General features: G+C 36.2%; 1 protein-coding gene across 1 annotated transcript in view; it reads right to left on the bottom strand.

Moving 5' to 3' along the window:
• Positions 1 to 15,219, bottom strand: part of IFIH1 (interferon induced with helicase C domain 1) — a 55,976-nt gene that overhangs the window by 17,655 nt on the left and 23,102 nt on the right. The window contains exons 4-5 of the mRNA XM_029225661.1: positions 11,006 to 11,110; positions 5,568 to 5,788 (exon numbers count right to left, since the gene is read on the bottom strand). Coding sequence (XP_029081494.1) covers positions 5,568 to 5,788; positions 11,006 to 11,110 — 326 coding nt within the window. The remainder of the gene's footprint in view (positions 1 to 5,567; positions 5,789 to 11,005; positions 11,111 to 15,219) is intronic.

Below are 15,219 nucleotides of genomic sequence, written 5' to 3'. Positions count from 1 at the left end.
TATTTTCACATTCGCTAACAGGTCAAAGTGCAAATCTCCGTGAAGACCCTGACCTGCAGGACCATCACCCTGGAGGAGGAACCCAGTGATTTCGTGGAGGATATAAGTGAAAGCTAAAATCCAGAATGAAGAAGGCATCCCCACTGGCCAGCAGAGCTCATCTCTACAGGCAAGCAGATGGAAGACAGCCCCACTCTATCTGACTACAACTTCCAGAAAACATTGCCCTTGCACCTGCTCCTCTGTCGGAGGGGTGGCTGTCAATTCTTCAGTCTTTCATTCACAATGCCCAAATGATGGCATTACTCTTTGTTCTACCCCAATTTACACTTAGAAATTACCAGCTTCGGTAATAGCTGAACCTGTTCAAAGTGTTAATAAAGGTTTTGTTGCACGTAGAGAAAGAAAGAGCTGACTCTCTGTATGTTGTAGTGCCTGCTGAAGGTGGCTGAGTTGACACCTCAAGGCTACACATCACTAGTCATTCAGAATAGCTCCTATACTGGGGAAAGGAATAACCAGGCCATCTTGAAGGTCATATCCTAGGAGAATTTGTACAATGGAAGCCCAGGAATGTACAGTGTGGCAAATAGAGTTGGCAGGAAGAGTTTCAAGGCCAAACATCAAAGAATGTGCATTATACTCCTCATAATTTAATTACCTGATAATGTGATCAGTGGTTATCTTTCTGCAAGGTATGCATTATTCTTTTTTTTTTTTTTTTTTTTTTACCTGAGATGAACTCCACTTATGTGAAAAATAAGGGCTGGCTGATCCTCCTGGCTGGAGAGAGCCATGTAGGAAGAACACACTTTGTTTGTATTATTATTTAGTAGAAATGTTGAGGGCTTCTAAGAGTGAATGTGGAGGGGAGAAGGGGTTAAATGGAATCCATGAATTCCAAGGAAACAAAGTGAATCAATAACCAAGTTTGGTAAGTGAGAGAGCATAACACAGCGTAGAAAGAGAAATTTTCAGTTAGTGGTTCCCGCCTACCCACCCACCTCCAACCCCAAAGTGAAGTCTCTTGTCTACTTGCCACAAAATCAATTCAGAGATTTGGAAAATACAGATTCCTGAGCCCCACCCAAGAACTACTTAATCTAGGGACCGACCATCTCTGGGGACTGAGTCTTGAAGCTTGTGCTTCTTTTTTTTCTTTTTTTAATTTATTTATTTATTTATTTATTTATTTTTGGCTGCATTAGGTCTTTGTTGCTGCGCGTGGGCTTTCTCTAGTTGCCGCGAGCAGGTGCTGCTCTTCGTTGCGGTGCGCAGGCTTCTCATTGCGGTGGCTTCTCTTGTTGCAGAGCACGGTCTCTAGGCACGCAGGCTTCAGTAGTTGTGGCTTGCGGGCTCTAGAGCACAGGCTCAGTAGTTGTGGAGCATGGCTTAGTTGCTCCGCGGCATGTGGGCTTTTCCCGGACCAGGACTAGAACCCGTGTCCCCTGCATTGACAGGTGGATTCTTAACCACTGAGCCACCAGGGAAGCAGAAGTTTGCCATTTTATGAAGCTTCCAATATGACATTTAGGTCTTTTTAAAATTTGAGAACCACAGCTCTTATCTTTCTTCCACAAAGTCATTTCCAATTCACTTTTCTAGAACTATTCTTTTCCTTCTACTTATACAAGAAAGAGGAAATAATCTAAGAAGGAAGTCAGCAAAAAAGATTCTGGGAAAGAGAAGGAAAATTAAATTTAGTGGAGATAGCATGCTCCAGAGGAGAGAAAGTGAGCTCTGAAAACAACTGCTCCAGCTACTTGCTTATTGTGTGACCTTGGACAAGGCTCTTAATCATCTCGATTTCCACATTAATAAAGTCAGGAAAATATTAACCTGTGGTGGAATTGTTATGAAAATTAAATGAAATAGAGGCTGATATATTGCCAGTACTAAGAAAACTTCCCTGGTATTTCACCATCCTTTTATTCTAGCAGTGGAGAATGACAGAAGGGAGGACCAGTTCACTTCAGAAGAAAAGCATTCAAGTCTCAGCTCTGCTGCTAATTGGCTGGATGACCCCTGACAGGCCAATTAAAGCCTCAAAGCCTCTGTTTCCTGATTGGTAAAATGGAGATAATTATGGTTACTTCAAAGAATAGCTGTGTGGTTTTAATGAGATAATATAAAGTGTAATACAATATTTATTATTATATTAATACATATTTCTCATTTCCTAGACTGTAGATTCCTTGAGGGCAGGATCTGCATTTGATTTGTCTTTAAATACTCTCATGTTGTTGAATGATTTAAGAATCTCTATACTATGGAGTGGCATAAAAACCTGAGGTTCTGCCCATAAAGGGTGGGCCGAGATCTTCCAAAGAAGCCGCATCTTCTGGTCTACAGAACAAAAAGACAGTGTCACAGGTGGTAGCAGGTGTTGGAAATCCTGTGACTCACTTTGGGTGGTGTTGACTTCCTACTGAAGGACACAGAGAGAGCCACATGCAAGCCTGACATGGCTAACTGGGAGGCATGTGGGCCTCTTGGAGCCTTTTCCTGAGGTGTGACAGAGTGCCTGCCAAGGCTAATCAAACCCAACTGCTACCCACTTCTGCTGAATCATATGGGGCTGCATTATAGCATCTGAAGGAACCTGGGCCTTCTCTCTCATGATGTTGAAGCCCTAGATAGGAAATAGAAAGTCTGGGAACCCAGGTGGTGTTTTCGTCTTTCCCTGCCTGTAAAGGTGATAGCTTTGGAAAGGATGGAGGGTGATAAAAGTAAATGGTGTTAGGAACAGGATTTCTCCTTCCTAGATCAAGGGTTATAATACCTTGCCATTGGGCCAAATACAGAACGCAGGTTATATTGACTTATTGGGTCTGAGATTACCTGACTCAATCAAAAAGAATTAAAGCTGAAATTACTTTAAAATTCAAAGAAATGGGATAATAAAGTAAACGATTATGACATAGACGGAAGATCTAGTGGAGGGATTTCTAATAATTCTTAGGGAAAAACAACAGGGAAACAGATCAGGAATTAGACCCATGTCCTTAAATGTCTACACAACAATGCAATGAATATGAGTAACTAATGAGGATAATTTAACATTTAAACATGGCTGCAAATGTGCATTTGTAAGTATCACCTCGATCCAATGGGACGAAAGATTCGCAACCAGAATACAGCACTGAGAGGATAAGGAGTTATACAAAAAGGAAGGTGCGTGAGATGCATACAAAAACATGAGACCTGAAAAGATCAATCAAGATGAATAATATGAAAAAAATAAATGTAAGTATTTGCATTTAGGCTCAAAATTAACTGCACAAAAATAACAAGAGAGGCCTAGTTTCACAGATTTTCAAATGAAAAGGAGCTGAGGATTCTTAGGTTATAGAAAACTCCAGACGAGTCTGTGGTGCCAGAACTGGTGACAAAGACAAACCCAGTCACATACCAAATGTCACATCTTATCTCTCCTATACTCTGCACTGAGACTACATCTATAGTATTTTGTCCAGCCCTAGACACTGTGTTTTAACAGGGTTTTAGATAATGTTTGGAAAAGTATGAGCTCTCAGGATGATGAAAAGTCTGGAAACCATGTTATATGAAGAACGTATAAAGCAACTGGAAGTATTTATCCCAGGAAACTAAGAGAAAAATCACTTTAGGGTCACATGATGCAAGCCTTCCTTCTCTATGTGAAGGGTTGTCATAAGGCAGAAGAATTAAGGCTCAGCTTACTCTGTATAATCACAGAGGAACGAACACTAACAAATCAGTGTGTATTCCAGAGAAACAGATTTTGATGAATGCAGGTAGGGCTTTCCAGCAGCGACAGTTGTTCAAAGAATGGATTGAGCTGTCTTGTTAGAAGGAGGACCTCCTTGATATGAGAAGTTACTCAGCAGAAGTGAGAGAACCACTCAGCAATGGATAAAAACTGGATCTCGAAGGAGTCTTTCAACTCTAATAGTCGATGATGCGGTGACCCGATAAGGGAAGAAAAGGAAGGTGATGAATCAAAAATAATTCATAGGTTTTGAGGCTATGTGCTTCGGAGGAGATAATATAATGAACAGAGAGACAGGCAAGTAGGGAAGGAGAGCTCTTTGGGAGAGTAGATGAAGGCAATGAGTTTGAGGAAATGGCAGAATGTTCAAATGGTATCAAGAGCATCAGCTTAAGTGGTTTCAAATCCAATTAACTTTGTTCTCTTCTCTGGACCTGGCACTTAAGACCCTGCTCACTGGTTAAGGAATTCCACTTTATTAGTTATAATGGAGGAAGGGATGGAAGAAAGAACTAATATTTACTGAGTCACTCTTAGGCTTTAGATAGATTATCTAATTTAAACTTCCAACCCTGTATAGGGTAGTATTCTTTTATTCACTTTACAGATGAGGAAACTAAAGTAAGAGAAGTTAGTGATTTGCCCGAGATCAAATTACTGGTAGGTAGAAATTGTATTAACACCTGGATTTCTTTTATTCCAAAAGATAATATCCTTAATAAAGGAAATACATGAAAAGCTATGGAAAAAAATTCTAACGTATCACCGTTACCACACACACACACATACACAAAAACTGTTCTAATAGTGGGCATGTAAGAATAAAGGAGCAATCTTTAGACTTAGCATGTACATACAAAGTACATGTGGAGCTACATGACATAAATCATTAAGATAGTGGATTCTGAGTATGTTTCTTTAGTACTGAAAAGCAGGTTGCAACTAAAACTTTCAGCATAATAGAAATCCAAAAAATAGAGGAGAGTTACATATATAGTCTATTACTATAATTTCTGTAAAGGAGTAAATGAGAATCTAGTTACCATAAGTAATGGGAAAAAAGACTGTTTCTGGTCATGGAAAAGTGTACTCAATTTTACTCCATAAAATGGCAAAGATTAATATCCCCAATTTGCAAATTTATAAATTAATAAACTCTGATGTATCTGAATAAAGCTCAGGTAACTAGATTTTGTTTAAAATGAAGGAGATCTATACCTGTTTATGAAGATAGGCTTCAAAAATCCTAAGATATAAATACTAAAGAAAATCTCAGTTGCATTGAACGATATATGTATATATTTACATATACAAAATACCTGAAAATTATTTATCGATTTAATTTGATATAAATCAGCCAAATATTCACTTAATTTTCTCTTCATCTTCAAACCAAATTGCGTATATTCTGAATAAAGAGCACTTGCCACTTTTGACTAAGGGTCAGTGGTTAAAGAGACTCTAGAACACAATGTTTAAGCCTAGATTCCAGGGATATTTTGAGGTCATTTATGTTCATATGCAGTGATAAATTAGTACCAGTTCACCTTAAAGAAAATCTGGGTAAAATACTCTTTATACCTCAGTTACAGCCATTTAACTTAATGTTCTGGCTTAAGAGAAAAAAAATTGACTTTAACGGCTAATAACTGAGATATTACATATAGCTGGAAAAGCAAAGATTTAAAATACTTACTTTGACATTTTTCCTAATTAAACTAAATGTGTGATCCATTGTTACAAATGTCACTATACAAATGCTTCAGAAAAATAAAATGAAAATAAACCATGTTCTATTTATGTGCTGTTTGAATACCTTATTGACAAGGACTATAACTTTTCCAAGTTCAGATGCTTTTTTCTTCTTGTCCAAGTGATCCTTGGCAATGTAAACGGCCACTCTGGTTTTCCCACTCCCTGTAGGGAGGCATATAATGATATTCTTCCCCTCCAAGGCTGGCTGGGCCACTTCCAGTTGGTAAGGCCTGAGATGCATTTCTGGCTCAGGGGATGCTCTTGGTACCGCATTCTCTTCATCTGAAGGAGATGAAAAGGAAGAAAAATAAGGAAATAGGCAACAAAATAACTAAGGCTAGGAGGCCTGAAACTGAACACAAATATTGTGGCTTAAATTCCCTTTCACGTGTGGTCCAAACCAAATTTCTATTTTCTGTACCAAATGCGTGTCAGCTCTCTGCATCTGCAGGATACAACCCAAGCGCTATGGAAGTGGCCTGGGGAGATAGGGGTACAGAGGGAATGAATTAACAGGATGGAGGCCTAGGAGGGGGCAACACAGAAGAGTCTTTTCACAGAGTGGGCAAAGCCAAGTGGAAATGACTGTGGTGCAGACTTGGCAGTTTATGGTTCTTAACGCATCAGACTTGCCATTTCTCTGTGAAACCATTCTGTCCCACTTTTTTCTCTTAGCCTTTCCACCAACAGATCAAGAGGAACTGGGAAAGTAGGACTCATTAGTCCTCCTTGTTCTGTATTTCCCTTCACTTTTTATTGCAGAGAAGTATTAGAGCTGATGCTACTTTCCTTCATTTGAAAAACTTTACCTGACAAACCAAATACCAAAGAGCACTTCTATCTATCTATCTATCTATCATCTATCTCAAATATCTAAAAATGGTTTCCCCCAAATCCCATTTTTGCCATTTAAGACAAACAGATTAAACAGAAGCAATATTTAGGGAAAAGGAAAACCTCCCGTGCTAGCCTTTAATTTTTATATTTTCACTGAAAGATGAAAAACGATTTTGTTGGTTTTAACTGAATTGTAACTAATTTTGCCATTTGGTTTTGAATGTGATTTTTATCACTTCTTTATAAGTATGTCTCCACGTATTCATATTTTCCTGAAACTCAAAGCACAAAATATTAAAAATATTTCCAATTAACATAGATTTCTAAATTTAAAATACTGATAAAATAAGTACTAACATACATTAATTTTATAAACATTAGAATCAAATCATTATAATATATCTTGGTTTAAATATATTTTGTTTAGAAGTGACCATATTTATCTAATCAGTCAGGGGAAAAGATCTAAAAATGTATAACTTACCATGTGGAATGCAGTAAAATAAATATTACATCAATTTAAAAGCCCATCTTATGCTTTACGTAATTACAGAAAAAATGAAATGACAGCACTTATCAGTATTTCATTACACGTGAAGTAAACGTTCTTTCTCTTATCAATGATTGCAATAAAACTAAACTAACATAATCCCATTAACTTCAAAAAAGTTGCTGATTGTTCCGTTTCAGGAACTGGATGATTCTATTTAACTGGGTTTTAACTTGCTGTTATAGCACTATCTGAACAGGTAGGAAAATTCACACCAAACACCACTTAGTAAGGGTCATCTACTAACCTGGCAGGAAATTTGTCTTCTGTATAGATGAGTAAACACATGCAATACATTTACGTTATCATTGGCTCATCTGCTGATTCATTTACTATGACTGTCAGGAAAAACTCATTCAAGATCACCAGCTTTTAAAAACATACATTGACAAGTTTTCTTTCCATGCTTGTTTTGAACTCTATAGCAATTATAATTCATCTTTATTATATTTATGTAAGATTCAAGTTGATTTAAGAATATCATTATTTCTCTAAATGGCTTTTATAGATTATCAAAATTCTAATATTCCACCTATATTTTGAGCATTTGCCACCTAACTTTTACCAAAGAGCCAGAATGTTTGCAAAGGAAGATGTATTTTAAATTGTGTTTTAACACCAAGATCCAGGAATTTACTTTTGCTAAATTGCCATTTGAGGCAGGAAATTTATTAAAAGATATTAGCAAATTCTCTCTGTTTAATTTCACTCTAGGTACATTTTTTCATAGATTTAAGAAAATAATAAAATTCAGCTTCCCTCAAAATAGTTGCATGTACTTTTTTAATAATCATTTTCCCCTTTTCTTTTTCATGCTTACTACTATATCCTTGGGTAACAAAAATTAAAAAGAGAAACTGAGACCAATTTTCTAAGTCTCTTTTCCAGGAATCTAAAATGATGTCAAGTGAGTAAGACATCAATATCCCTCATGTATATTAGATATTTGTTGTACTAATACGCTTAAGAAGAGTTAAGAGCTATTGTGCTCAAAATTTAATTCTTGAACCAAATGCATGATGTTTACTGTTACTTATCTAGTCATGTACCACTAATTCATTCCGAAGTAACATTTACTGGGTGCCTACTAAATGCCAGGCACTCCCAAGAACACAGTCCTTGTTTTCAAGGACTTCAGAGGCTAGGGCACTCCACTACTGCCATTGAAAATATCTGGCTAGTGGACAGCTCAATATCTTCCATATTTTTTTGAGTCAAGTCCAGGAAACTTGATGGGTGCCCCCAAGTTTAAAAGAGAGGCACAGAGTGAATATGGAAAAATTAGAGCTGGATTCATTGTGAGGATAGCATCCAAAGAAAAAGAGCTGGGTGAGTGCTAAATATTCAGCCCGATTCTTGCCTTATCACATCCTCTGACATAGGGATGGAAGAATGTATCCACATAAGCAACGAAAAGAGAATTTTCTCTTCTCTGCCACCAGAAGGAGAGAATTGGGCTGGTATCAAGAAGCCAGGAGCCAATTTCCTTTATAAAAAAAAAATGTTTGGGTTTTGTTTGTTTGTTGTTTTTGGCTCTCTTTGAAAAGCAAAATCAATTAAATGCAACAACGAAAATGGTATTTAAAATATGCACAGTCTTTGAATAACATTGTGCCCATCCTCTACAACAAATATTAATCAAAGACCTTAAAGTTATACTATACCATACAAATGGTCAAAAAATGAAATCAAATAGGGCTTAAATAATAACATTCTATTGGAACTACACCATGTGGCAAATTTCATTCTCACATTGATTTTGACAGCTGAGTTATTCTTGGAGAGAAAAGGTCTGTCACTGCATGTGTTTGAAATCGACAAAGTATTCCTTTACCTATAGTATGTAACCCCAGAAAAATACACCATTCCAGCTGGAGAAATATTAACAGATATTACCTCGAAATAGTAAGGAAACACTTTTTATATATCAGGCCAATGTGCACTGCCAAAAATATTGCCACTTTGAGAGAAGCAGTATATCTCTCTGAGAATGAGAAACAGAAAAACAAAAAAGCCTCCCATAGTATAATTAGAATATTTAAACTTTAAAAGTGCCACTAATTATGCTTTACTAGGGCATAATAATATTTCTAAGAAGGAACTTAATGTCTCGTCCATGATCCTTATGGCCCATCATGTAACCTCTGAAGGTGGACAAAGGGCATGTGGAATAGGGTCCGTTTGATGTCAACCTCAGAAGTTAAAACATAATCCCAAACACTGCAAGGCTTTCAGTGATTCAATATGTGTTTAATAATTCACAGTTTACATAAACCTGCTTTTGAATTGATTTCCACTTCAGCCTATATCATGCACCTGAGGGAAAGGAATTTCAGAATTTTATAATTTCAGAATTTTGCTACCCACTATGCAATTTCATACCCACTAGTCTTTGTTCCTAAACACTGACCATCCAGAGCTTCAACGAGTGCCCTTTAAAAATGTGTTTGTCTTCAAATGTATTTGCCTTTGAAAATGTATTTGCTTTTTAAAAGTAGGCTGCATTCAGATTTATCATGTCTTTCATGCCACATTGAAGACTGAAAATCAGTAAATAGTTACATTTGCTAACAGCTCTAAACTGACAAAATTCCCGGCACATAGAGAATATCCATTAAATATTTATTAAATGAATGAATATTGTTGAAAAGCCCTTACTTAGACAAACAAAAATTAGGATGAGGTTCAGAAGCTTAAAGCAACCATAAAGATGTTAAATATTAGCTAAAGTATATTTTGAGTTCTAGCATCAATAGCATTTAATAAAAATGTTAAATTTAACAGTTGTATAACAAGCATAGAAAAAACAAATACAATCTACAGAAATATGCACATGGCAAGAACTTAATAAGCACTGACTAAATTGAACAGAAAATTAATTAACCCTTTTTAATTAACATTAAAGTTATGACTGACATTTGGTGAATTGTGTTTCCTCAAACCAACTTGTTCTAAGAGATTCAGTGGTGTTACTAAGAGAAAAGGGCATTTAAATAAAAGAGGTGATACATTCCAATTGGGAAAGCTTTTAGGGCAGATGGCCATCTTTATGTAAACTGCTTTGCCCCTTTAGGCCTATTGTAGATGTAAATTTCTAGAATCCTTCTGACAATGCAGGATAATCTAAAGTGCACAATATTTTCTCCGTGTTTTCTACAACTCAATCACAGAAGGAATGAAGAATGAAGTAATTTGGTCTTAATTTGCCATTTTGCTGCTGCCTCTTAGCTGGCCACATTGCAAAACATTGTTTTTTGTTTGTGCTAATTTGTTAAGTTTAATTATAAAATATTTCAAACATATAGCCAAATATTAGAAAGTTGTGTAACAGACATCCAAGGACCCATCATCCATTCTTAAAAGATGTTAACATTTTACCTCAGTAATAATAATGGAAGTGCACATTCAAAGAACAGAAAGAAGAGATTTGAAATCGATCAGACGGACAAAAGTTGGGGAGTCTGATAACAGGAAGTCTTGCTGAAGTGTGGGGATTGGGAAGAGGCACTCTTATTTATTGCTGGCAGGATATTCAACTGATATGAGGAACAATTTGGGAAATACCTAGTAAATTTCTCATTTAATGATGAAAATATTTTGCAAACTCAATTAAAGAGGTGTTCATACAAATTGAAATTCTTTTAACTATATGTGTAAATTCTAGCTCTTATTTTAAGAAGGACTCATTATATGCCATTAACTACAGTCATACTCATCTTATTGATAGTATTTTTTATTTATAATGTATTTTAATTTAAAAAAATTAGGGATTGGAAATAAATGTACAAAATTGAGTACATAATTTGAAAGCAGTCAGATTAATTGAAACAGATCACATAAATAACATAGATTACATGATTCTATGGAACATGGCATATGCCAGACCAAAAAGCTATGTGCTGGATCAAAATTAGAGAGCTTGATTCTAAGACTTTTGTAAGTTGTACTTTTAAAGAAAGTGAATGGCAAAGTTCCAAAACTACTTCAACTGTAGAAAAGAATTGCTTTAATTGCATAAATACATTAGGGAGGGTATGAACAGCCCCCATGCTTTCCACTATATGGTGTCTTATTTCACACTTTTTAAGGTTTACACAACAGTTAGGCAGTACCTGAATCATTTCCCATGGTGCCTGAATCACTGCCCATGTTGCTGTTATGTCCAAGACTTTCATCTAAGCAGCTGACACTTCCTTCTGCCAAACTTGTGTCTGATTCTGCAAAGGAAAACATTTTAAAATATTTTAAAAATATTTCTGAGAATAAACGTATTTTAACTGCACACCTCTACAGCACACAGTACATACAGTTCAATGCAAGTGGAGAAGGCACACCCAGACGACTACGAATAAAAGGTAAGAGTTTCTGGCAAGCGACGTTTAAAAACTCCACTATGGATGAGCAGCTGTCGGGGACTGAATCAAATACATATATCTACCTACTTAAAGTACCATTCATCCAATATGAGAGGTCATGCAAATTTGTAAGGGTTTATGACTCTTGTCGTCCCCCTATGTGTACATTTTGTCCAAAAAAAGAAGATCTAGGCCTGATAATGTCATGTAAACAAAAGTACTATATAGAAACCATTGAGTCATTTTCATGTAAAATGGTAGAGAATTAATAAATTATAGAAAAAAATTAATGAAGTACATGGTTCTACTGATAGGTTATGAAAATAGCAGTTCAGTGATACACATAAAATCTCACAAAGAATTTACTCAGGAAGAATATCATGAAAGCCTGGCATTGCAGTGGCACTAGGAGCTTACGTGAAGTTGGAAATAATTTTTTTTCTTTACTGTACGTAAACTAAGCTTCCATCAAAGAATTACAATTAATATGAGGGTCAAGGGTACGTCTTTCACTTATTAATCCTGATTTTTTTCTTTTCAGTACTCAGTATCAATTCCTTTTGAAAACCTTCCTTCCGTCAAGGGAAAACTTCCCTCCTTACAGTTTATTTCCAAGGATTTATGCAATCCCACCCGCAAGGATCAGAACTATTGCTAAACTGGTAAAAATAAATGAAGGATGGTTACAGATGTTGGTTTTGGAATTAGAAAGACTTGTGAAATTTTCTGTTGGCAATGCTGTGAGCCTAACTTCCTTCCCCTTATTTAAAATGGGGCCAGTAGAGGCACAGGCTATTATAAAATAGCTTATTACAAAATAAGCTATAGGATATATTGTACAACACAGGGAATATAGCCAATAGTTTACAATAGCTATAAACATTATAACCTTTAAAAATTGTGTACTCCTGTAACCTATATAAATATTGTGCCTCAACTATACTTCAATAAAATAAATATAAATGAATAAAATAAAAAATAAAATGGAGCTAGCACAATTTATCTCACAGGATTTGACAGCCATGGAGTAATATTAGGTACAACAAGCTCTTTGCACTTTAATTACTGGTGATTGGAAAATGAAATTAAATTCAAGTAGTTGATGGATTACTAGGGCAAGATGTCATTTAAAAATCTCTTGGGAATTCCCTGACTGCCCAGCGGTTAGGACTCCGTGCTTTCACTGCTGGGGCCTGGGTCCAATCCCTGGTTGGGGAACTAAGATCCTGCAAGCCATGCGGTGCAGCTTAAATAAATAAATAAATATATATATAAAATATCTTTACAATTAATAATATTTCATAATATATGTGTTAGATAATTATTATTTTATGCTAAAGCTTCAAAATGCACTAAATAAATTATATTAAAGAAGGCTTAAGCTCTGTAAAACTAGTCTGAGTGTCACATATTTAAACTGGAAATAGAAACGGGTGAAAAACAGACAGATAGTATGTTATCAATAAAATGTCTCTGGAAAGGGACAACATACAACTCCTGAAAACTACAAGTATCTTCTTTTTCTTTAACTGGTTATTTCATTTTTTAAGTCAGGTATGTTGAGGTATAATTTCCATACTGTAAAAAAAATCACTCTTTTTAGGTGGATAGTTTGATGACTTGACAAATGTATAGTTTTGTAACCACCATCACCATCAAGATTTTTCCGTCACCTCAAAATCCCCTCAAGCCCCTTTGTTGTCACTGCCCTCCTGCGGTCCCCTGGCAATCACTGACTTGGTTTCTGTTCCTAGAGTTTTACCTTTTCCAGAATATCATATTAATGAATTCAGGCAATATGTAGCCTTTCTGTTTGGCTTTGTTAACTTAGCATAAGACGTTCAAGATGCATCCACATTGCTGTTTATATCAGTAATTTGTTCCTTTTTATTGCCGACTACTATTCCATTGAACATCTGTGACGTGTGTCTGTGACATCTCCCTTCCAACTTGGATAAGCCCATTTAGCTTGGGAAATATAATGGAATTACAGCCAATGCCAATTAAATATGTAAGATAGCTTTCTTAAAAGTTAAAAGGAAGCTTATAAGAAATTTGTAAAAAAAAAAATTGTCAACGGACTTACATACTGTTTAAATATATTAGCACAACACAAATATACTCATGTGAAAATACTGTGCTTACCAGTTGTCGTAGATTAGCTTTGAAACTCAGATTTGAGGAATCCCTTATGATCACACGGGAAAGCCTGTATATCTCACTGAGAGATTTTAAATATGGCACTTTGCAATTCCCAGAGGTATGCCTTGTTAGGAACTCAGAGGCGAGTGTGGGATAGAACTGTCAAGTAGGAGAGCGTTTTGGGCAGATGTACTGATGAAAAGAGAATATGAGTTGTAAGGAAAAGGCAAGGTGTAAAATGAGATGGGGAAAATGTCACTGCAAGGATAATTCTAGATCTAGAAAGAGAGACCAAGATTTTTAAGGCAAAAAAAGTGAATTTTGACATGCTTTTCACTTGTTTTAAATGTGGTATTGAGAACTGAAGACAATGCCAAAAACACTGAAAAACACTAACAAATATTATCTAAAACTGAACACTGTATCTTTAAGTTTTCCACTAAGTATAATCCACATGGAAATTATACTTGATTTTCATTTCATTTTCTAATCACTATCTTAGAACTCCTCCGTGTATATGTAAAGTCAGGATTTTCCCCAAGCTTTGTTCCAACATACATAAGGTTTGGGAGACCTGCTTAATGCAATGTGCATGAATAATTTATGAATATTAAAGAAAGTTACTACCAAAATAGGGTATTATTAATTAAGTTTATTATCTGGATTATTCTGATTTAGCAGACAAATCTGCAATGTGTCAGAGGACACTGAGCTCAGTGCTTCCACAGATGTAATGCAAGTGATATTTTAAGCTCTCAACATCCTAAGTGGTAGATACCTATTATTACCTCAGTTTCATAGGTGAGAAACCAAGTCTCAGAGAGGTTAAATGATTTATCCAGATCACACAGCTAGAATGGAGCAGAGCTGGGAGTCTCATTTTCTGAATCCAAGTCTACCATTCCACTGTTTTTTTTTTTTCCTAAGCAACTTAATAAAGTTTATCTTCAAAGTAACAAATGAAAACTTTTCATGGTTAAGATGAGCAACTCCAGTTTTTCTCTTCCTGTGACTTCTGAGGTTTGTTTTTTTAAATAGATGTTTATTGGAGTATAATTGCTTCACAATACTGTGTTAGTTTCTGTTGCACAACAAAGCGAATCAGCCATATGCACACACATGTCCTCATATCCCCTTCCTCTTGAGCCTCCCTCCCATCCTCCCCATCCCACCCCTCTAGGTCATCGCAAAGCACAGAGCCGATCTCCCTGTGCTATGCTGCTGCTTCTCACCAGCCAACTATTTTATATTTGGTAGTGTATATATGTCGACGCTACTCTCATTTTGCCCCAGCTTCACCCTCCCACCCCACGTCATCAAGTCCATTCTCTATGCCTACCTCTTTATTCCTGCCCTGCGACTAGAGGCCAAGAGGCACATGAAAAGATGCTCAACATCACTAATCATTAGAGAAATGCAAATCAAAACTACAATGAGGTATCACCTCATGCCAGTTAGAATGGCCATTATCAAAAAATCTGGAAACAATAAATGCTGGAAAGGATGTGGTGAAAAGGGAACCCTCCTGCACTGTTGGTGGGAATGTAAGTTGATACAACCACTATGGAAAACAGTATGGAGTTTCCTTAAAAAACTAAAAATAGAACTACCATACGACCCAGCAATCCCACTACTGGGCATATACCCTGAGAAAACCATAATTCAAAAAGAGTCATGTACCACAATGTTCATTGCAGCACTATTTACAATAGCCAGGACACGGAAGCAACCTAAGTGTCCATCAACAGATGAATGGATAAAGAAGATGTGGCACATATATACGATGGAATACTACTCGGCCATAAAAAGAAATGAAATTCCAGTGCTTT

Source organism: Monodon monoceros, unplaced genomic scaffold (assembly GCF_005190385.1).
Source record: "Monodon monoceros isolate NGI ecotype Baffin Bay Population unplaced genomic scaffold, NGI_Narwhal_1 Super_Scaffold_16, whole genome shotgun sequence".
Classification (NCBI taxonomy): Eukaryota; Metazoa; Chordata; class Mammalia; order Artiodactyla; family Monodontidae; genus Monodon; species Monodon monoceros.
Note: the sequence above shows the minus strand (reverse complement) of the source record. Positions and strands in the feature narration are given on the sequence as shown.